General features: G+C 41.7%; 1 protein-coding gene across 3 annotated transcripts in view; it reads left to right on the top strand.

The window, feature by feature from the left end:
• The window catches only part of dlgap2a (discs, large (Drosophila) homolog-associated protein 2a), a 362,290-nt gene that overhangs the window by 284,888 nt on the left and 52,428 nt on the right, over positions 1 to 24,974 (top strand). For all 3 annotated transcript variants that reach the window (XM_034195339.1, XM_034195340.1, XM_034195341.1), the window contains exon 3: positions 17,265 to 17,479. In XM_034195339.1, coding sequence (XP_034051230.1) covers positions 17,265 to 17,479 — 215 coding nt within the window. The remainder of the gene's footprint in view (positions 1 to 17,264; positions 17,480 to 24,974) is intronic.

Consider the following 24,974-nt stretch of genomic DNA (forward strand, 5'->3'; position numbering starts at 1 on the left):
CAACCAAGTCAAATGCTTTGTGAAAATCTGTAAAGACGCAGTACCAACATTTGCACTTGTGTTCAAGTAACCGGGACAGAATCCTGTTAATAATCCTTGAAAGTACTTTTCCCAGCACAGAGAGCACCGTAATACCCGCGTCCTTGTTGGAATCCAGACAGTCACCCTTCCCTTAGAGTGGGATGAGAAGGCCTTTGTTCATTCTTAATTGAGCTTCATGATGTCACAAATAAGTACTTCATTCTGGATATTTAGCACTATTCATGGATTCTCAGAGGAACATCACTTAGAAAATATTGTGAACATTTTGTGAAGTTGAAATCACTCATAACTGATGAATTAGTTGTGACTGTAAATTTTATATATTTGGACAACTGTTTGTCTCACTTAAATATGCACAGTGACTTTAGCAACAGGTTAACTGCAGTTAGTACTCTGTGATTGTACAACAGTGCAAAAATCTTAAATTGTGTTATGATTCATCAGAACAATAAATCCAGTCATGTAAATACCTTTTGAGTACTTGGAAGCAATTGTATATCTCCAAAGTAAAATACAACTTTGTCCAAATATCCATGATGTCTTTAAGGGACTTTTGATTAGTAAAAATTAAAATTCAAGATTGCTTCAGTTTATATTTGAGTTGTCATAAGAAATATTTCAGATATCAAAAATTACATTTGATGTTATTTGAGCGTTAGATGTTCAAACTCTCCAAAATGACAGTCATCGTAAATTGGACTCAGAGTTGTAATATGTCACGGTGAAGTGGAATTTAAACTACTGGTAGTTATAACTTGAAATGAAAATATCTTGAATTTCTGATTAGTTGAAACTGAGTTGCAGAAACCTCTAATTAATTTCTCCCAGATATTCCTACTTATCAAATTATAAACAAAAGTTGAACTCCTCATACTGAACCAACAAGGATTTTAATTGTCCATTTTGACAAATCTTAACTTCATTTGTGATTTCTACAATCATAGACTGTATATAGACATCTACAATGTACACGGTGTGCACGGTGGCAGCGTCAGCTTTTTCTGTGTGCAGCCGTTCACAAAACAACAACGTAGTAGTTTGACAAGACTCGGCGGTGATTAAGTCAGATACTCCAGCAAACATCTCTCCCAGCGCGCAGCCCTGAAGTACAAAGGCGGGATTAGTCTTTGATCATTTTGCTGATTGGGCACTGCAGAGGGATTTAATAAGCCAATTAACTGCCATGTTGGCTTGCCAAAGGTGGACTTTGAGAATCACAAAGCCTGCTGATTGAAATACAAAAAGGAAGTGCAGAGCAGCAGAAACAAAACTGGCAGTGTGACTGAAAGTTACTGCAACACTGTGCACCGCCCACACACACACACACACACACACACAAAATCAGGGGTTTCCTCGCAGTTAAATTCTCCCAAAGGTGCAGAAGAGTCTGTCAGAGCGTGGGCTCGCACCACGTATCAATGCCGCTTACTGCTGGTGTCAATCAAATCAGTGCTTAACTCACACACACACACACATCAAACAGTGCCTTTACAAGAAAAAACAGCAGTCTGTCCTGAATCATATTTATATGAAGTGTGTGTGGAGGCTATAGGGCTTTGTGATGTCATAAAGTGGGCTTTCCAAAAACATTAAATCCATTAAAGGAAATAGTTTGAGGTACTTCACCACCAAATTTACTCGGCAGCCTTCTGAATGAGAACATGTACCTCTGCGGGATACGTTGTTGAGCTACCACTGTGTACAGTAGACATGGGTTTGATTCCTGCTCACTCTACTTGTCCATATCCTTTGACAAGACACTTTATCTGCATTGTCCAAGTCCACCCAAGCTATAAATGAGTAGCTAGGTAAGTAACCTGTGATGGACTGGCGTCCCATCCAGGGGACAACGTGGAGTCTCATCCACATCACATGATGGAATCTAGGATAATCACAGACACCAGCAGGCCTCAGGGTCAGGATAGGACTCGTCTACATGTCTCTTGTCCTGTTGGGTGGTGAAGGTAAAGTTCTTAAGTCTGGACTGAAAAAGAAGGAACCAAGACAATTCTTGTGTTATGTTGTGTTATTTGCAGACGTTTACATTCTGATTTGGCCTCTTGAATTTATGTTGTGTTGTTATGGAAATATGAAATGACCAAAATAGAAATTGACCAAATTGCAGACATAATGTGATGTCACTAGCTGGGGTTCTATTACAGACATGCACAAAAGTTCATCAGTATTTTCAAAATGTCAACAAAACACTATCATGGAATGACAGCTTTTTCATTGAGTGAAGGAATGTGACTGTTGGGTGTTGACCTTTTTAAAAGTAACTGTTATTCTAACAAAGCTCGAAGCAGAACTGTCAATCCAATAATCATAAATCACTGTTTTAGATTTTTTTAATTTTTTTTTATTCAGTAATGCCATACCCGTTTCTTTCTCCATTCACACGTACCACGCCATATATCAGCATGTCAGGTTTCTGTATGTCATGTGACCTGTAATAGCAGGAAAACAGTTTTTCCACTGCAGTTTTGCAAAATATGGCTTTTTCAAATCACCTGCAAAACAGCTCATATGAGTGTAACAACGTCTGTGTGATATTTGAGGGTTTTATTTGTAAAACTGGTGTTTCTGTTAAAGCATGTTTTCAAATTGCTCAGTTTGTAAGCTGGTGGAAATTCACGTGCTCTATACAACGTGCCGAATCCATCCCAAAAGTATGGATTTGGAATGACGGATTGAGCTGCTTTTCCAATAAATAAATACATAAATAAATAAATTAAAAACAGAACTGCTCCAACTTTTCTAACCTGACTGTGAGTCTGGTTGAGATTCAGCCTCATCATCTGCACCTGAAGGAAGGTGATGAGATGAGCAATTTAATGGTTGGTGTATTTCCTCTGGAGGAAAGGAAAAAAAAAAAAAAACAGCACAAACAGTTTGTACAGTCAATCTTGAGGCTGTCTGTCTGTCTCTCTCTCTGTCTCTCTGTCTGTCTCATCCAGTTCTTTCTCATCCTTTTGTCCATCCTACACCCCTGTTTTCTGAAACCAGTCCTTCTTTCAGTCTCACTGTATTTCTCACGTTATAAACAGTGTTTATCGATTTCTTAGTCCAGATGCAGCTGCAGAATCAGTCGATGAACTCGCCACACCAGACACCACCGTACTCACACATACACACTTTAGAGTTTCAGACGTTTAGAGTTTCAAAACGAAGTTGTTTGGTCCAAAGAAGTCATCGAGTGGCTTTTGAGTGAACGTCTCCTGGGTGGATAACTGACAACCAACGAGCCAAAGCAGCGATGGGATATACAGTAGTTTTCAGAATAATAGTAGTGCTATGTGACTAAAAAGATTAATCCAGGTTTTGAGTATATTTCTTATTGCTACATGGGAAACAAGGTACCAGTAGATTCAGTAGATTCTCACAAATCCAACAAGACCAAGCATTCATGATATGCACACTCTTAAGGTTATGAAATTGGGCTATTAGTAAAAAAAGTAGAAAAAGGGGGTGTTCACAATAATAGTAGCATCTGCTGTTGACGCGACAAACTCAAAACTATTATGTTCAAACTGCTTTTTTAGCAATCCTATGAATCACTAAACTAGTATTTAGTTGTATAACCACAGTTTTTCATGATTTCTTCACATCTGCGAGGCATTAATTTTGTTGGTTTGGAACCAAGATTTTGCTGGTTTACTGGTGTGCTTGAGGTCATTGTCTTGTTGAAACACCCATTTCAAGGGCATGTCCTCTTCAGCATAAAGCAACATGACCTCTTCAAGTATTTTGACATATCCAAATTGATCCATGATACCTGGTATGCGATATATAGGCCCAACACCATAGTAGGAGAAACATGCCCATATCATGATGCTTGCACCACCATGCTTCACTGTCTTCACTGTGAACTGTGGCTTGAATTCAGAGTTTGGGGGTCATCTCACAAACTGTCTGCGGCCCTTGGACCCAAAAAGAACAATTTTACTCTCATCAGTCCACAAAATATTCCTCCATTTCTCTTTAGGCCAGTTGATGTGTTCTTTGGCAAATTGTAACCTCTTCTGCACGTCTTTTATTTAACAGAGGGACTTTGCGGGGATTCTTGCAAATAAATTAGCTTCACACAGGTGTCTTCTAACTGTCACAGCACTTACAGGTAACTCCAGACTGTCTTTGATCATCCTGGAGCTGATCAGTGGGTGAGCCTTTGCCATTCTGGTTATTCTTCTGTCCATTTTGATGGTTGTTTTCTGTTTTCTTCCACGCGTCTCTGTTTTTTTTTTTTTGTCCATTTTAAAGCATTGGAGATCATTGTAGATGAACAGCCTATAATTTTTTGCACCTGCGTATAAGTTTTCCCCTCTCCAATCAACTTTTTAATCAAACTACGCAGTTCTTCTGAACAGTGTCTTGAACGTCCTATTTTCCTCAGGCTTTCAAAGAGAAAAGCATGTTCAACAGGTGCTGGCTTCATCCTTAAATTGGGGACACCTGATTCAAACCTGTTTGTTCCACAAAATTGATGAACTCACTGACTGAATGCCACACTACTATTATTGTGAACACCCCCTTTTCTACTTTTTTTAAACTAATAGCCCAATTTCATAGCCTTAAGAGTGTGCATATCATGAATGCTTGGTGTTGGTGGATTTGTGAGAATCTCCTGAATCTACTGGTACCTTGTTTCCCATGTAACAATAAGAAATATACTCAAAACCTGGATTAAACTTTTTAGTCACATAGCACTACTATTATTCTGAACACTGCTGTACAACTTCATACAGGTTGGTGTGTCTTCTCCAAGCTCAGGGCTTTTACTCGAGGCCTTGGACCTTCAGGGCTCTGTGCAGTACCATAGCTCCTTCTTGGACTGAGACCTTAGATGTTCTTCTTGAAATCTGCTGGAACTGCACTCAGTTTGTTGGTCCCAGTGTCTAATGCACCTGTTCTGGGGCTTTACGTCCCTCATCCTTTCCAGTTCCTCCTTCAGTCCTTGTTCCTTCTTGGTCTTCTCATGCTCTTTTTTCCTGATGCTGCTGTCACTTGTGATTGTTATATCTGTCACAGCTGACTAGGGCTGAATAATTTATGAAATTATAACCAAAATCACCATCAAAACTCATGCGATTTGCAAACCACAAAGGCTGTGATTATTTTTACAGGGGTTTTTTTCCACCTATATTTAGCATCAGTTGGGTGATGACCTAATCAAAGTGCGCTGTAGTATGTAAGGACCTGATTCCACCAAAGGTTTTGTGTCATTGTTACCATCTTTGTTTAATTTTGCATTTGAATGTTTACACCTAGATCATGCGTTCACATTTTTTAGCCTGAAATTTCACATAACTAGAACTAAAATTGCAACATCAACTCTGGGGCACAGCATGGCTGACAGACGGAAATTCATTGAAACGATGCTGCTTAATGACACAGATGAGGATGAACTATGAGTGGTCCTGACCTCTGCAAGCGTTGATGGGTTCATCCAGTCAATACTGCAAGTTATTGCCACCTCGTACCAGAACTACATTTAGATCAGTATTTATGGCTTACTATGGCAGTACTGCTGAAGAGGCCCGTGGACCTTCAGCTTCCATGTGACGTGGATGATGTCGCAGCACAGAAAACGCACGTCAACATTATAATTCTGTACAGGCGCATCAGTTGCGTTTGACGCCAGCTTCAATGCTGATGTGAAACCTTGATGGAAGCACTCAAGTGTGTCAACATATAAGTGATTCAAATACTGATGCTGACGCCAATGCAAAAGCTCAGTGGAAACGGGACCTAACCTGGAAGTAGCAAACAAAGGATGGTGTCGCTGCCAAGCTGAATGAATTTCTTTTGTCCATATAAGTTGGTGAGTCATAACACATTGAAACACTCCCAGACACGTCCTTAAACACAGCACTAGATTTCCTCTGAAATATTAACCTAAATGCGTACCGATTTCTGAAGCACTCTTCCCGTATTCAGAATATTAGCATAACAGCATAGATGTTGTATATGAACTGGTCAGATTTCACGCACATGGAATGTTTGCAGAACAGCAGCGTGGCTTACAGTGATTTTAAATCTGTCCAGACTGATCTTTGATGAGATGCTGTGCAAAAATCAAAGATACTTCATATTGACAAAATATTAACATAATCAAATCCAGTCAATCAATCAATCAATCAATTTTTTTTTTTATATAGCGCCAAATCACAACAAACAGTTGCCCCAAGGCGCTTTATATTGTAAGGCAAGGCCATACAATAATTATGTAAAACCCCAACGGTCAAAACGACCCCCTGTGAGCAAGCACTTGGCTACAGTGGGAAGGAAAAACTCCCTTTTAACAGGAAGAAACCTCCAGCAGAACCAGGCTCAGGGAGGGGCAGTCTTCTGCTGGGACTGGTTGGGGCTGAGGGAGAGAACCAGGAAAAAGACATGCTGTGGAGGGGAGCAGAGATCGATCACTAATGATTAAATGCAGAGTGGTGCATACAGAGCAAAAAGAGAAAGAAACAGTCCAATCCAGTTTATTTATAGAGCACATTTAAAAACAACAAAGTTGACATGGAATGTTTGCAGAACAGCAGCGTGGCTTACAGTGATTTTAAATCTGTCCAGACTGATCTTTGATGAGATGCTATGCAAAAATCAAAGATACTTCATATTGACAAAATATTAACATAATCCAATCCAGTCCAATCCAGTTTATTTATAGAGCACATTTAAAAACAACAAAGTTGACCAAAGCGCTGTACAAAGACATAAAATAAATCAATCACAAAATAAATAAATATACACACGATAAATAACAGTGGCAACAATAAAAGTTTTTAAAACAGTAAAATCATCAACCCTCTAAGAAAACAAGTATGTTTTAAAACGAGATTTAAAAACTAGAGGTGACTCCGCCTGTCTGATACAGAGAGGCAGGTCATTCCACAATCTGGGACCAACAACAGAGAAAGCTCTATCACCTCTACGTTTGAGCTTGGTCTGAGGAACTACAAGCAGAGCTTGATCTCGTGACCTAAGAGAACGTGATGGGGAATAAGACACGAGCAGGTCAGACAGATACTGTGGAGCAAGATTATTAAGACATTTAAAAACAAACAATAAAATTTTAAAATCAATATGATAGTGAACTGGCAGCCAGTGAAGGGAAAAAAGAACGGGCGAAACATGGTCACACCTCCGGGATTCACTCAAAAGAAGGGCTGCAGCATTCTGGACCAGCTGCAGCCATGCAAGTGAGGCCTGGCTAATACCAGCATACAGCGCATTACAATAATCTAGCCGAGTCATAACAAAAGCATGGATTAAAATCTCCAAGTGATGCCTTGAATGTGAGGGCTTAATCTTAGCGAGCTGCCTCAAATGAAAGAAATAAAATTATTTAAATTATTTATTATTTTAATTATTTAAATTATTTATTATTTACACTTAAGTTCACCCAAGCCAAATGACAGGATGTTTTTCTTGAAACGCTGTTGAATTGAACAACGAAGTTTTGTGCCTCACTCCATTAAAGCCACTCAACATCATTTACAACCGATGTGTAACATTAAATGACACCTCTTCTAACTTGGGCGAATATCGGTCATTTTGGGCGACTAAAATGCATACCGCACGACACCTGCGTATTATTTGCATTATTATCACTTACTGAGATACACAACACGTGGAATCACATGAACAATATTTAATGTCATTTCAAAATGCACAACACCCAGCAAACGCATACATAAAAAGTTGGCTCACTTTAACGTTTGTCATGTTGGCTGGTACCATGCTGTTCTCCAAATTCGCCAGTGCGTCCTCATCAAGCTGCTTTGGCTGCTGTTCATTGTCGGACTATCCATTATAAAATCATTCAGAATATCCATATTGGGACAAACACACACTTCTCGCCTTTTCATGTTATCATCTGTGGACAGTTCTTGGGTTGCGCATGCTATGGCATCATCACTTTATGCACAGGTATGGACAGGTAGCGTAAATGTAAATCTATGCTAACAGCCCAGCGACGCCTCAGTAAGTGATAATAATAATTACATTGTAAACTCACATTCCAACTCATTATAGAAACTTTACACAATTTATTACCACCCTTGAAAAATGTCAGCTACCTGTTTTATAAACACGAGCCAATCTAGAGCCCGTGGATCCCCATAGACAGCACGCTTGTGTGTTTTATTCCACTCTTCGTAGGCCCATTGATGTCTGAGAAGGACGCAGAAAAAGATGTGTTGGCGTATTGAAATATGGACCACTCTGTGACAGACAGGCGTGCTCACCAATCAGGAGTGATTAATAAATGTGATCAATATGTACATCGGTGATCTTTGAAGTTTCAATGCTCCACAATGTGTTTTACATGTACACAGTAAATCCTGAACTGAAGATGGACTTTCAAAAACAACATCACAAATCAAATCGGAAATCTGTCAGTGAAATATTCTGATATTCTCCCCAAAGGTTGGAGCCCTGCAGCTGACCTTTTCTGTTTCCTGCTGACCCCTGTGATGTCAGCTGGGCGGGCCGGCGCCGGCTTAGTAATTACATTTTGGAAGTGATCCAGATCGGTCTCAGAATTTGTTCTTTGATTTCGTTCTCTCATTTCTTTCACATTGGAAGACAGTTTTTCTTTGAGCTCTTCTCTAACAACGTTGCTTGTAATTTCCACACAAACACTTCTCTCAGTTGCCGTTCAAAGATTTCTCCTGTGATTTGGGATGAATATTGAACGGAGGTCATCATCGTTGGTGGACGTGCTTGATGTCTGTGCTCATCTAGTTTCTGTGTTTTGATCTCTTAGTAGTTTTTCTGTGTGAAAAAAAAGATCAAACTCTGTCCAATTCATTAAGTGAAAGTTGTGTTATTGTGAAAATGTGACTTTGAAAAAGTCACACTTGAGCTGTGATTTTCACAAAGACTCTCAAACCTTTTCTCAGTTTCAGATTCTGCAGCCTGCATCATCATCCAGCCGTGACTCAAAGCAGAAGCTGTCAGGTTCTTATTAGGAGCATCATCATGCACCGTGAGGTCCCCTGTGTCAGTGACCTGTGAACCTGGAGGTCATTCATTCATTCATCTTCAACCACTTACTCCAATTAAGGGTCATAGGGGCGGAGCCTATCCCAGCAGTCATAGGACGTGAGGCGGGTTCACCCTGGACAGGACGCCAGTCTGTCACAGGACCAACAAACAAACAGTCACACTCACGGACAATTTAAAGTTTCCAGTCCATCTAACCTGCATGTCTTTGGATGTGGGAGGAAGCCGGAGCACCCGGAGGAAACCCACACACACACGGGGAGAGCATGCAAACTCCACACAGAAAGACCACAGGTGAGAATCGATCCCATGACCTTCTTGTTGTGAGGCAACAGTGCTAACCACTAATCCACCGTGGTGCACCTGCAGGTCAAGTACCCATATTTCAGCTCCGCCTAGCACACCAGTGTGCCACGTGTGACCACGCGTGTGCACACTGATGTGAGGGAGATACTGTACAATCTGTCCAGTTTATCAGCGAAACCACATTAAGCAAATCTCACCACAGCTTGCACCTGTTCTCCAGCTTGCACCTGTCCTCTGGCGTCTGTTCATTAATTTGACGTCTAAAAATATCAAACCACTGCGAGACTTAATTAACCCATCATATCCATTTGCTAGTTTGTCCATGTCTCTGTTTGGCAGGCGGATGAGTGAGTTTTTCATTGTGACGTGCACATCTGTGCATAATTGGCTCAATGTAATGGGCTTTTGTGTTTGTGCACGTGTGTGTGCACGTTGCTCCTGGTCTTGTGTGTTTTTCTATCCATCTTTTACGTGCATTTGCTCAAACATTTTTTAATGCTGTGTGTGACTCTACAGACTCATGCTGACTTTTAGTTAGAGGCCATAAAATCGCCATCAGTCATTGGCCGCGTTAACTTCACAACACAGATGACATATAAAAGTCGAAGACTGTTTTGATCCAACATCAACTGCAAGGCCGAGTCATAATACATCCATAATCGATCAATTATTCAAGCCGTTTTGATTTGATGTGACAGCGGTAATCTGCGGTGGATGTGAGACGGAGAAACCTCTTTGATGAATTTAATGTCTAATAAGGGCAGAGCAGTTGTCATATTTACTGAAGCACCTATGAAAACACATACAATCCAAATGTTATTGGCTCTGTGCCATCACCCGTCTCATTTCATTTGCCATGTTTTCAGGACTGTCAGTAGCACCGGAGTATTAGTCCCATCTGTCCAAAAATCTGTCATAAAGAGAACAAAACTATATATAAGTGGCACCGGCCTATGAGTTGCACTTATTGTTGAAACTTAATGTTATTGCTTCATGCAACAAGAAGCAAAATTAATTTAATGTGCACATTTTAAAAAATAGCACAAACATCGTATTAACAAGCATAACTTAATGAGCAAATTAATGTTGTTTGATGAGGTACCAGGGGTGAACCTAAGCTGCTGCAGTTTGGAACTACATACCACTAAAAGATTCAGAGGCAGTATGTAGTTGTGGTAAGAGAGCAGAGGGCTGCTGAATACCAAATACCTGCAGTCAAAACCAGTCACGACCGCAGTTTCAGCAAAAACACATCCACTAACAGTCTGAAACAAATGTTATTCTCCTCAACAAATGTTTGTAAGTCATCCCAAAATACCGTGCATCTGGAAAGCGCTTCACTTTTTCCACATTTTATGTTACAGCCTTATTCCAAAATGGAGTTAATTCACACCCCATAATGACAACATGAAAAAAGTTTTTTTTTCTCAAAGTTTTGCAAATTTATTAAAAATAAAAAACTAACAAATCAGAGGTACATCAGTATTCACAGCCTTTTCTCAGTACTTTGTTGATGCACCTTTGGCAGCAATTACAGCCTCAAGTCTTCCTGAATATGATGCCACAAGCTTGATGCACCTATCTTTGGGCAGTTTGGCCCATTCCTTTTTGCAGCACCTCCCTGACTAAGGTCCTCCTCCCTGATCGCTGAGTTTAGACGGGCGTCCAGCTCTAGGAAGAGTCCTGGTGGATCTGAACTTCTTCCATTTACAGATGATGGAGGCCACTGTGCTCATTGGGACCTTCAAAGCAGCAGAAATGGTTCTGTACCCTTCCCCAGATTTGTGCCTCCAGACAATCCTGCCTCTGAGGTCTACAGACAATTGCTTTGACTTCATGCTTGGTTTTTGCTCTGACTGTCAACTGTGGGACCTTATATGTAGACAGGTTTGTGCCTTTCCAAATCATGTCCAATCAACTGAATTTACCCCAGGTGGACTCCAATTAAGCTGTAGAAACATCTCAAGGATGATCAGTGGAAACAGGAGGCACCTGAACTCAATTTAGAGCTTCATGGCAAAAACTGTGAATACTTATTTACATGTGATTTCTTAGTTTAGTTTAATAAATTTGCAAAAATCTAAAAAAACTTTTTTCAGATTGTCATTATGGGTTATTGTGTGTGGAATTTTGAGGGGAAAAATGAATTCACTCAATTTTGGAATTTGCAACATAACAAAATGTGGAAAGAGTGAAGTGCTGTGAATACTTTCCGGAAGTACTATAGTAGTGTTCCCTCACAGGTTCCAGGTTCTCTTCCCACCTGGTCCTTTCTGTGTGGAATTTGCATGTCCTCCCTGTGATTGCATGGTTTCTCTCCAGGTACTCTGGCTTCCTCCTACTTATGAAGTCATGCAGGTTAAGTGAACCGATGGCTCTGAATTGAGAGTGTGGATGGGTTTGTGTATATGTGTCAGTCCTGTGGTCAGCCTGTCCAGGATGTTGCTGGTACTGTTGGCTAGCAGGGAACTGGAGGGAGCCATGTTGTTGTTGGAGGGGGAGAGGCAGTAGGAGTGGAGAAGGATTAGAAAAGCGGAGGTGTGAGTCAGAACTTTGAATGTTGGCAGTAAGACTTGTAACATCAGAAAGTCAGCTGATATGATGGAGAGGAGAAGGCCCGGAGCATGTACGGTGGCTTCCGACTGAAGATGAAGCGAGCATCTCACCGAGTGAGGAGTGTGAAGTTGAGAACTGAAGGGGAGATCACAAATGTCATCAGTGCATATACCCCGCAAGTGTCATCAGTGCATATACCCCACAAGTGTCATCAGTGCATATACCCCACAAGTGCGTTGTGAGATGGAGAAAGAAGATTTGTGGAGTGGGTTAGATGACGTAGAATTATTTTGTATTAATGCAGGAAAGAGATGCAAAAAAATTTAATTCACCTAATTATTACATTTTGTAAAGTTCTTCTTTGTTGTTTGTTTTATACATTACACCTAAATTATGTTATGTTATGGGCATTTATATTCTCAAGTCATTGTAGATGATACCACATCGTGCTTTCGCCACATGCTACTTTTTCAAAAACGCTGATCTGCCTTATTGCACTCGGCTGACTGACAAACACCACAGACGGACACACGGTCACATGCTCGTTGATTTGTACTCATAAAATATGACATTGTCAGTACTCATTAAAGTCTGTGTGACAGTTGAGGGCTTCTCTGATGCTCCATCCATCCATCACTTTAACATCCTGGCAGTCGAAGCGCACGGCTGGCTCTGTGCCAGGCCGCCAAACTCAAAATTACATGAAGTTATTCAGAATCACCCTCATATTTCTTTTACTTTACAATCAGACCAAAAGTGCTGGTTTTAAAATGACCTTCAGCGAGGAAGTTTCCCATCACTGCCACACTTTGTGACAGTAAAGGTCAACCGTGATGTTGTGCTTTTTGTTGTTGTTGTTGTTGTTGTTGTTGTTAGGAGCCTTCAAATGTTTTCTTGTGCCAGTCATTGATGAAGTCACGAGTCACAGGTTCACAATGAACTGGACGATGGCAAATGTCAAGATGAGAGCAGACGGTTTGAAATGTCACTAATGAATCAGACAGCAGAGATCTCACACACACACACACACACACACACACACACAGCATTTCTGCTACAAATGTCACCTTTTATCACTCAAAAATAAGTGAAAACAGAAACTGTGGGCATTTAAAAATAAAACCACTGAGTTATTCATGCAGGAAAAGTAGAAAAAACAAACCTGGATTATGAAAGAATTGAAGAGTTGAATTTATTCTTGCCAGTGCAAACTTTTCTAATGTGATGCTGATCTGTACTGAAAATAAAGAAGAAAAACTAAAACAGAAAATGTGCTTCATTTGGTAACACTCAGATGAATTAAGTTGATCCAGATTAGTATTTACACCAACTTGTTATTGATTCCAGTTCAAACACTTCAATAAAGATTTCTCTTTTTCTCCCCAATTCTTTTTTTCTTTGATCTGCTTTCGTGGTTTCCATCCAGGACCTCATGGTTTCGTTGTTTACGCACTAGTGAACGCTCCCACACGTGATCCGTTTTTCCGTGACAACCTGATTTATGCACAACTCATTAGTCGGGTCTATTGTTTCCCAGCTCCTGATTGGCTGAGCACATTTAGCTGAGTTAGTTATTTGAGGTTGGAGCAGGAAGAGGTTTCTGAATTATTTTTCAGATATATTTTCACAGAACATTGGTTATCTCTGCTGTGCACAATTTGTCACTGATAACGACTGATAACTGGAAGACAAGCAGGCATAAAACTGGATCCTCCATCCAGTGTCGGTGGCGAAGGTAAATCCAGAACAGAAAAATGAGAGTGACTGAGGCACTTTTGACTGAGATATAATGCAACATGTACATCAAATGGGCTTTTCAATATTAAATTCAAATATCCACAAAATACACAATCTGGATTAGATCTGGATTAAACTTTGTCAGATGATAGTGAGTGCCAGTCTGCACCTCACGTTCAAATATGAGTGTGATTGGGGAATGTTTGATTAAGATATAATGTAAAATATACATTAAATGGGGTTTAAATTTAAATGGCCAGAAAATCTGTAATCTGGATCAGATTTGGATCAAACTTTCAAATCAAATCAATTTTATTTATATAGCGCCAAATCACAACAAACAGTTGCCCCAAGGCGCTTTATATTGCAAGGCAAAGCCATACAATAATTACGGAAAACCCCCAACCAGGCTCAGGGAGGGGCAGTCTTCTGCTGGGACTGGTTGGGGCTGAGGGAGAGAACCAGGAAAAAGACATGCTGTGGAGGGGAGCAGAGATCAACCACTAATGATTAAATGCAGAGTGGTGCATACAGAGCAAAAAGAGAAACACTCAGTGCATCATGGGAACCCCCCAGCAGTTTAAGTTTATAGCAGCATAACTAAGGGATGGTTCAGGGTCACCTGATCCAGCCCTAACTATAAGCTTTAGCAAAAAGGAAAGTTTTAAGCCTAATCTTAAAAGTAGAGAGGGTGTCTGTCTCCCTGATCCGAATTGGGAGCTGGTTCCACAGGAGAGGAGCCTGAAAGCTGAAGGCTCTGCCTCCCATTCTACTCTTACAAACCCTAGGAACTACAAGTAAGCCTGCAGTCTGAGAGCGAAGCGCTCTATTGGGGTGATATGGTACTACGAGGTCCCTAAGATAAGATGGGACCTGATTATTCAAAACTTTATAAGTAAGAAGAAGAATTTTAAATTCTATTCTAGAATTAACAGGAAGCCAATGAAGAGAAGCCAATATGGGTGAGATATGCTCTCTCCTTCTAGTCCCCGTCAGTACTCTAGCTGCAGCATTTTGAATTAACTGAAGGCTTTTCAGGGAACTTGTAGGACAACCTGATAATAATGAATTACAATAGTCCAGCCTAGAGGAAATAAATGCATGAATTAGTTTTTCAGCATCACTCTGAGACAAGACCTTTCTAATTTTAGAGATATTGCGCAAATGCAAAAAAGCAGTCCTACATATTTGTTTAATATGCGCATTGAATGACATATCCTGATCAAAAAAAACTTTGTCAGTTGATAAAGGATACCACCCTACATAACGCTGTCATATGAAAGAAATTTTAACTTCTTTGACAGAGTTGTGAATTTTTGAAAATTTGTTCAGTGTTAAAAGATTAAAAGTATTTTTCCTGACTCTGCCCTTTGATCTATAACCTTAAAAATTGAATCAGTTCTTGCCTATCAGGATATGAATCTTCAGGAAAAAATGTCATAACGATATATAAAAATTGTGGGTTACAGGCTGTTCACAAGCAGACATTGAAACAGACAAATGGGCGAAAACACAACTCCAACTTCACTGGCGGAGGTAATAATTACTGAACTGAAAATTACTTGCATTTGTAAATTTCTTAATTGCAAATCATTCCTTTAACCTCTGCGTTTTCTTTTGCATAATGCACCAAACTGTAGATTTAGCCACACCTTCTATAATAATTTGTTTTGGAATAAAGTTGATCTTTGTCTTTACCTGGGGTTCTAACTTACTGCTAGTTTTCTAACTAACGCCAGCGTTGTTGAGGTAAGTAATGTATTTGTGTTCATCTGTGCGCGTGTGGGCATGTTAGTCTTGAAATAACTTGAGGTCGAGCACAGTGATGGTGCAGTTTTATTAATGAGGCAGCAGAAAGTAGACTAATAACCTGGTGTCAAGTCCAGCACAGTGTTTTTATCCAGCTACACCTTAGATAAGTGGGTTCACAATATACATGTACTCTGCTTATACATACAGGGAAGTACAGTCACACATCCAACGTCAACAAAGCTGAGATGAAGACAAAAATTTAAAACAAAAGTAAAAACTATTGTAAAAATGATCAACTTTAATAACTTTGATGTGTAGGTAACAAATGTTCTGCTTTGTAAAAACTTTGTAAAAACATTGTAACTGTTAGCATGGCCTAAGCAGAGGGTCACCCCTTTGAGTCTGGTCTGCTTGAGGTTTCTTCCTCAGATGGAGTTTTTTCTTCCCACTGTCGCCTGTGTTCTTGCTCTGGGGGTTGGTAAGGTTAGACCTTACTTGTGTGAAGCACCTTGAGGAAACTTTGTTGTGATTTGGTGCTATATAAAATTAAATAAATTTAAATTAAAATGAACCTGGACTTCAGTTTGTGCCGGTACGTGTTTTCTGTCGGATTCCCCCTCCATTTCTCCCAGTTTATGACCAGCGGTCAGAATGCGTTGGTTCTGTTTTGCAGTGGAGTCGTACCTGCAGATTTGACCACTTGTGCTGTTTCTGGGCCAGTGCCGTCAGAATCCTGTCAGATTGCATTTCCCTCTGTTTAACGCTGTGCTCTCTGCACACATGGTGCTGTTTCTCTTCGAGGTGCCACTGTGTGAAATATTCAGAGTGAGGCGACCTGTTCCTGTCTGAAATGGATAATAGTGATGCTGACGTCTGGGCACTAAACTCCCAGCTGTGGCTTGTTTTCATGGTGTACCTCGTCCATATGGTTCAGCTCCTACGCGGTGACCAATAATAGCTCCTCTCCTCTGTTCCCCAATAAATATGATGAAGAGTCTGGACACATTTTCAGCAGCGCTCGAGTCGAGGCTTCCAGCTGTCGTCCGAACTGTAATGTGTGTGGATTCATCACTTGGAGCTCAGCGGACTGTGACACCTGCCCTGGAGGTTCAGGGTCAGTTCATGTGTCCACCACAGGGGGCGCTCCACTCTAAATTGTAATGTTAGTTTGAACAGATTTACTTCCCCTGTTCTGTCATTTAAATCCTCTTCTGACACAATAAACAGCCTCAGAGTTAAAACAAAAAAATAGTTTTTAAAAGAACTACTGTGTGGCGGTTTATCGTCAAAGACAGAATATTTTCCAGATGACAGTCTGTCACAGGTAAAGCAAAAGGCAAAAATGCTAAACTGTGTGTTTGAAACTGAAGGCTAAATTGTGTTTATTTATACTAAATTAGAAAAAGCTTTTCAAAATGTGTCTACAGGTTAATTACAAACATAAACAAAAACATCAGGGCCCTATCTTGACAATCTATAATGCACATAGTCTCAAGCGCACAGCGCCGTGGCATTCTGTGTGTTTTCAACTCCACCTTGCACAGTAAGGTGCAGGAATCAAACGGCTTGTTTTTAGTCCCTTCATTATTCATGGGTGTGTTTTTGGTGGAACATCAGTCAGATTGTCATCTGTCATTCCCTTTGAGTGTGAGTGTGAGTGTGAACTGGCGCGTTGCTATTTAGATAGGTTCCAGGCTGAAGTTCTCTAGTCAGGAAATGGATCCTTGCATAAAGTTTCAAAGCATGCGAGTGGATCATTTATGGAAGCAGCTGCCGAAGCTCCCTGAGGTGAAGCAGTGTAATAAGGTCGACTTTTTTTTCATTGGCTTCAAATTTTGATCCTTCCCTCTGACGCTCAGGTGCCCCAGGATGAGTGGGGGGGTTATCCTGGAGGCGAAAAGGACGACGAGATCCCGTGTCGTCGGATGAGAAGCAGCAGCTATGTTAAAGCGATGGGGGACGAGGACAGCGGTGAGTCGGACTTCAGTCCCAAGATGTCGCCTCAGAAGACGGTTCGGCCCGACGCGCTGGTGAAAGCCCCCATCAGATCCAGAGACCTGCTGGACTCCCAGAGGTACCACACACACTAACCTGAACACTTTTACTGCTTCTGCTGCATTTCTGTGTTTCGTTGTTCTTGTCATCATTTTCTTTACTGTCTTTAGTTCAAATCACAGTTTGCTGATTTCAGATAAACTTCACCAACGTTTGACTGGGTTTCAACTGAGACCACGTTTTCTAAAAGGTTGTTGTGGTTTAACTGTTTTGTACCCGACTTCAAGTGCGATTTTCACATCTGTACAAATTTACTACAACAACGGGACAGTCATGTTAGCGTCTTCTCTGTCTGTCTGTCTGTCTGTCTCTCTCTCTCTCTCTCTCTGTCTCTCTCTCTCTCTCTGTCTGTCTCTCTCTCTCTCCGTCTCTCTGTCTGTCTGTCTCTCTGTCTGTCTGTCTCTCTCTCATTCCATGCGTAGTGTGTTTTGATGGTGTGTACTTTGGTTTGGTGATTTGGTGTTGATCTGATGATGCTGTCAGTGAGCTGACTGTGGGCTGTCAGTGGGCTGTTAGTGGGCTGACTGTGGGCTGTTAGTGGGCTGACTGTGGGCTGTTAGTGGACTGTTAGTGTGCTGACTGTGGGCTGTTAGTGGACTGTTAGTGGACTGTTAGTGGGCTGACTGTGGGCTGACTGTGGGCTGTTAGTGGACTGACTGTGGGCTGTTAGTGGGCTGACTGTGGGCTGTCAGTGGACTGTTAGTGTGCTGACTGTGGGCTGTCAGTGGACTGTTAGTGTGCTGACTGTGGGCTGTTAGTGGACTGTTAGTGTGCTGACTGTGGGCTGTCAGTGGACTGTTAGTGTGCTGACTGTGGGCTGTTAGTGGACTGTTAGTGTGCTGACTGTGGGCTGTTAGTGGACTGTTAGTGTGCTGACTGTGGGCTGTTAGTGGACTGTTAGTGTGCTGACTGTGGGCTGTCAGTGGACTGTTAGTGTGCTGACTGTGGGCTGTTAGTGGACTGTTAGTGTGCTGACTGTGGGCTGTCAGTGGACTGTTAGTGTGCTGACTGTGGGCTGTCAGTGGACTGTTAGTGTGCTGACTGTGGGCTGTTAGTGGACTGTTAGTGTGCTGACTGTGGGCTGTCAGTGGACTGTGAGTGGGCTGACTGTGGGCTGTCAGTGGACTGTTAGTGTGCTGACTGTGGGCTGTTAGTGGACTGTTAGTGGGCTGACTGTGGGCTATTAGTGGGCTGACTGTGGGCTGTCAGTGGACTGTTAGTGGGCTGACTGTGGGCTGTTAGTGGGCTGTCAGTGGGCTGACTGTGGGCTGTTAGTGGGCTGACTGTGGGCTGTCAGTGGGCTGTTAGTGTGCTGACTGTGGGCTGTTAGTGTGCTGACTGTGGGCTGTTAGTGTGCTGACTGTGGGCTGGCAGTGGGCTGGCAGTGGGCTGTTAGTGGGCTGTCAGTGGGCTGACTGTGGACTGTGGGTAGGTGTAATTTCCGTAGGACCCTGCCACTGACTATGAACAGACCCAGTAAACCACAGAGATGTCGGAGTTGTAATCCATGTTTGTTGGTTGTTTTGTTGTAGTTGTGTCTTGGGGGGCAGATTGGGGAGATTATGTTTCTTCCTCCTGGTAGGTGTTTGTCCCTCTGGGTGCTGAAGGTGTCAGGTCCTTGTCTTATTCTGGCCTTGAGGTCTCCACAGACTACAGTGTGACCATGAGCCTGGAAATGGTTCATTTCCTCCTCCAGGACTGAGAACACGTCTTCATTAAAATAAGGGGGTTTGGCTGGATGAATGTAGGAGGCACATAGGAGGTGATTTTTCTCAGTTTGTGTGAGTTTCTTATTTATTTCTCATCAAATGTAAAAAGTTCCTTTTTTGATTAGTTTAATGGAGCAGGTCAGTTCTGATTTGTATCATATTGGTGAACCTCCTGAGTCTCCTCCTTTTTTGACTCCTGTTAGTTTGCTGGATGGTACAACAAGTTCTCTATAGTTTACAGGGAAGTCGGATGGACTGTCTCCTCTGTGCCATGTCTCCTGTAGGTCAATATATATATATATTATTGCAGATGTGACTTAAAGTGTGTGTTGGCCCTCAGCCTGCTCTGGATTTAAAAGGTTCAAGACCCATTTTTACCCTGGTGCTGTAGCACTTCTGCCTGATGCGAAGGAGAGAATTACAGGAACACAAATGACGCACAGTGGGTCCACTGAATGCACAAAATTATGGATAAAATTCAGGAGGAGATGAATTTCAAAAAATGGAAATAAGATTCTGTGCGAAGTCAACAGGTTCTTCTTCTACGCAGCACTTTCTGGTTCTGTGTTCGGCACTGCCCCCAGTTGTGAAGAATAGGTGAGCACACATGCAACCATCAGTTAAGACGGCACAGATGGGCAGGAGCTGTTAAAAAAAGAAATATATAAATGTATTAAAAAGTTGGACATAATAAAAGATATAAATTCACTGCTACAACCCCTGGCAAAAATTATGGAATCACCGGCCTCAGAGGATGTTCATTCAGTTGTTTAATTTTGTAGGAAAAAAGCAGATCACAGACATGACACAAAACTAAAGTCATTTCAAATGGCAACTTTCTGGCTTTAAGAAACACTATAAGAAATCAAGAAAAAAAGATTGTGGCAGTCAGTAACGGTTACTTTTTTAGACCAAGCAGAGGAAAAAAATATGGAATCACTCAATTCTGAGGAAAAAATTATGGAATCACCCTGTAAATTTTCATCCCCCAAATTAACACCTGCATCAAATCAGATCTGCTCATTGACATTGACCCTATGCCATGACATTGACCCTATGTGTCTTTTTGCAAGGAATGTTTTTGCAGTTTTTGCTCTATGGCAAGATGCATTATCATCTTGAAAAATGATTTAATCATCCCCAAACATCCTTTCAATTGTCCAAAATATCAACATAAACTTGTGCATTTATTGATGATGTAATGACAGCCATCTCCCCAGTGCCTTTACCTGACATGCAGCCCCATATCATCAATGACTGTGGAAATTTACATGTTCTCTTCAGGCAGTCATCTTTATAAATCTCATTGGAAAGGCACCAAACAAAAGTTCCAGCATCATCACCTTGCCCAATGCAGATTCGAGATTCATCACTGAATATGACTTTCATCCAGTCATCCACAGTCCACAATTGCTTTTCCTTAGCCCATTGTAACCTTGTTTTTTCTGTTTAGGTGTTAATGATGCCTTTCGTTTAGCTTTTCTGTATGTAAATCCCATTTCCTTTAGGCGGTTTCTTACAGTTCGGTCACAGACGTTGACTCCAGTTTCCTCCCATTCGTTCCTCATTTGTTTTGTTGTACATTTTTCGATTTTTGAGACATATTGCTTTAAGTTTTCTGTCTTGACGCTTTGATGTCTTCCTTGGTCTACCAGTATGTTTGCCTTTAACAACCTTCCCATGTTGTTTGTATTTGGTCCAGAGTTTAGACACAGCTGACTGTGAACAACCAACATCTTTTGCAACATTGCGTGATGATTTACTCTCTTTTAAGAGTTTGATAATCCTCTCCTTTGTTTCAATTGACATCTCTCGTGTTGGAGCCATGATTCATGTCAGTCCACTTGGTGCAACAGCTCTCCAAGGTGTGTTCACTCCTTTTTAGATGCAGACTAACGAGCAGATCTGATATGATGCAGGTGTTAGTTTTGGGGATGAAAATTTACAGGGTGATTCCATAATTTTTTCCTCAGAATTGAGTGATTCCATATTTTTTTCCTCTGCTTGGTCTAAAAAAGTAACCGTTACTGACTGCCACAATCTTTTTTTCTTGATTTCTTATAGTGTTTCTTAAAGCCAGAAAGTTGCCATTTGAAATGACTTTAGTTTTGTGTCATGTCTGTGATCTGCTTTTTTTCTACAAAATTAAACAACTGAATGAACATCCTCCAAGGCCGGTGATTCCATAATTTTTGCCAGGGGTTGTACACCAGACAGTATGCAGAATTTGCTGTCTTTTTTTCCCACATTTTTGAAAGAATTTCTCTGGGGCAGGGCTGGTGGGCAAGTGGTTAGTGCCTTTGGTTTCAGTGTGGAAGGTTCCCAGTTCAGTCCTCACTCCTGCCACATTTCTCCATGCAGTGTGGAGTTATGTTAGGAAGGGCATCCGGCGTAAAACAGATCCACCTCAGACCTGCTGTGGCGACCTCGAGTGAAAACAAAGGGACTTACTTTATTTGAAAGAATTTCTGTTGTGAAAGTGTAGGTACACAGACCCACAACAGGGGGCGTAAATGAACGGACAATGGAATAAGCCAAAATACAACAATTTAATGTTGTGAATGTGCACTACAGAACAACAGACAACACAATTTAGAATAGCAGTCAATAAGTCACGGTGACGTGTGGGCAGGCTCGAGGATAGAAGACGCCTGTCCAGAGAAGAGCCGGATTCCACACGTCTTCCACTGCCAACGGATCTGGAGCACTCCGGAGCCACCAAGCGCTGAGTCCCCAGGTGGCCACTGCCTCCGGCTGTCAGATCTGGTACTGCTGGCAGAAAAACAGACAGGTGATGGTGGGTGCGTGCACACCCAGCAAACAGTCAGAAACGGGTGGGAAACACCTCCACCTCTTAAGCACAGTCACACAGGAACAAAAACGTGCAGCGCCTGAGGAGCGAAGACATCGTCTCCTCCCAGCTTCCAGCTGCTGACCAGTCAAACAGGTACGCCTGCAAATGTTCAGAAAGTTGTATGACACAAAACCACGGCTAAGTGTTTACCTGTTAGGTAGAACGATTTCTCGGCAGCGAGGTGAAGATGCTGCCCGGCCTTTATGGTGATGTGGTTGGTGATGATGAGTGACAGCTGGTGCTGATGATGAATGACAGCTGCCACTCCCGGTTGCTCCAGCGCCCTCTCGCCTGAAGCCCGCACTCCAGGCAGGGCGCCCTCTGGTGGTGGGCCAGCAGTACCTCCTCTTCAGCGGCCCACACAACAATTTCTCTTGTCAGTCCTGGCAGCGCAGTGCCGATGTTCTCGTGTCACGTTCTGAGTATTTACACATCAGAGGATCCACGGATGCAGGCACCACTTGACACGAGCGCTTTCACGATGTTATGGCCCATCAGACTTGTTGGAATGGAATGAGATTGCGTTTGAGGTGAAAGTTGGATTTCTGCTGCACTTTGAGCAGTTTGATGTCCCCTGGGGACGTTTAGATGTCCCGTCCACAAATTTAACAGCAGCAAAGTGAGAACAGCCTGTCAGCACGTGTCACTGCTCTCCATTTTGTCCTCCTTCAACCTCTCTGTCGCTCTCGACAGACTTGTCTTTTTCTTTTTGTCTCACGGTGCCTCACAGTGACGGGGCCACTCAGCTGGAACTGTTTATGCCCTATAATGAAAGTTGGATGTCAGTGATCGTTTTAATTTTTGCATGGATTTGTTTCAACAGACTTTGGGTCATTTTGGGGTGCTGAATCTAAATCTGAGCTCAGATTTCCTCTATCACGTCACATTTTTTTTGTAATCTGCATGTTCCTTTTGATGGATTATGCAAAAGTTGCTCATTCACTGTAATCGCACAAAAGCAGCTTCAAAGCAGAGTTTTTAAACCAGGTTCAAGAAATGTTATTAAGAGCCGTAATATCGTTTATTACTCTGAAGAGGTGTGTGGACCAATTTTTAGGAGGGACTGTTCGGTCTGCGACACCGGGTCCCATTATGACCCCGCCCTCAGGATATGTATGTCATGCCCCCCCCAAAAGAATAATCTGTTGTCCTGCAGTGCTGAGACCCTGAGACCTGCCAAACACGGTCAACAAATGCCATAATTCACTGTTATCCATTAGCATGAGTCACAGCGTGAGTCAGTCAGTGGTGACGTCACTTCTGCACAGAACATCAACAATTAGCGTCCACTTCCAGAGACATTAAATGTTTGATGGGCTTGTGTTTTTCAGTTTGCACCTGCTCTTTTGGTTCATTTTTGTCCCCTTGTACTTTTTTCTAACCTTCAGGGGTCCAGAAACATAAAAAATACATTGATGTGGATTCACCAGCGAGTCCATGGACCTTCAGTTTAACAGTTGATGAGCAAATATATATTTTTAATGATTTTGATATTTGTAATTATGTTTTTAATTACTAAATCAGCCAAATCAGTGAATGTTAATTCAAGATAAAGTTGTTTTGTGTGCATGAAGTCAATCTGGAAATTCTGTTTTTGTCAATGAATTTATTAATTTTAAGCCTGTGCAAACAGCTGTGCCTGCATGCAGCATGTGCGTGTGTGTGTGTGTGTGTGTGTGTGTGTGTGTGTGTGTGTGTGTGTGTGTGTGTGTGTGTGTGTGTGTGTGTGTGTGTGTGTGTGTGTGTGTGTGTGTGTGGTGTGTGTGTGTGTGTGTGTGTGTGTGTGTGTGTGCAGTTTTGATCATGCACAAAGCGTGGAGCCGTGGAGAGCTGATATTTGCTGTTTATGTATTGTGGGTCAAGGATGAACAGCACCAAATCCAAATGCTGATAGCACTGACATTTTTAGAGAAGCTACAGATTTTAGCCCTGAACAACCGACACTGATATTTACAGTCTGGACTCACACCAATCCAGCAGGGGGCGGTAAAGCACCTATATATGAAAAGCATGCATACAAGATTTTATTTCGTAAGTTCAATGTAAGTACATAATATCATTCTAAATATGTTAAAAATACATGGATGACACAAGAAAGTGAAAACACTTATTTTAATTGTGCTCCATTTAAAAATCAAATGACAGAAGAGAAGTAAAAATAAAATAGTAATTATAATAATAATACTAATGATAATAATAATAATATGTGACAGCTGTAATACACCTTTCATGACATGAACACCATGTACCTCTGAGGAGGAATGACGGGGCAACCGGTTTGCCTTCACAACATAAATAGAATAAAAACTCACCGTCGGAACAGCTCCAGGTGCGTTTCAGAGCACAGAGCAGACACCAGCAGGAGCTGCAGCCTGTGGTGACCACATGCTCATCCTGCCAGCACTGTGAGCTGCCAACATCAGCTTTCAAATTCCTCGTCCACCAAGAAATACGAGGTCTATTAGAAAAGTATCCTACCTTTTTATTTTTTAAAAAACTATATGGATTTGATTCATATGTTTTTACGTCAACCAAGCTTGAACCTTTGTGCGCCATTCGCCTATGAGCACACCTTGTGGGAGGAGTGGTCCAGCCCCCTCATCGGATTTTCATTGTCTGAGAAGTTGCTGAGAGACTGGCGCTGTGCTTCATCAAAATTTTTTCCACAACTGTGAGGCACATCCGAGTGGATACCATTCGACAAATTAAGCTGGTTTTTGGTGAAAATTTTAACGGCTGATGAGAGATTTTGGATTGTTTCTATCACTGTAAGGACTTCCCATGGAGCGGGACGTCGCGCAGCGCTCCGAGGCGACGTCGTCATCCTGTTTCAAGCTGAAAACCTCCAAATTTAAGCCTCTGTTGACCCAGGACGTCGTGAGAGAACAGAGAACTTTCAGAAGAGGTCGGGATCAGCAGTTTATCCGGACATTCCACTGTTAAAGGAGATT

This window comes from Thalassophryne amazonica, chromosome 19 (genome assembly GCF_902500255.1).
Source record: "Thalassophryne amazonica chromosome 19, fThaAma1.1, whole genome shotgun sequence".
Lineage (NCBI taxonomy): Eukaryota > Metazoa > Chordata > Actinopteri > Batrachoidiformes > Batrachoididae > Thalassophryne > Thalassophryne amazonica.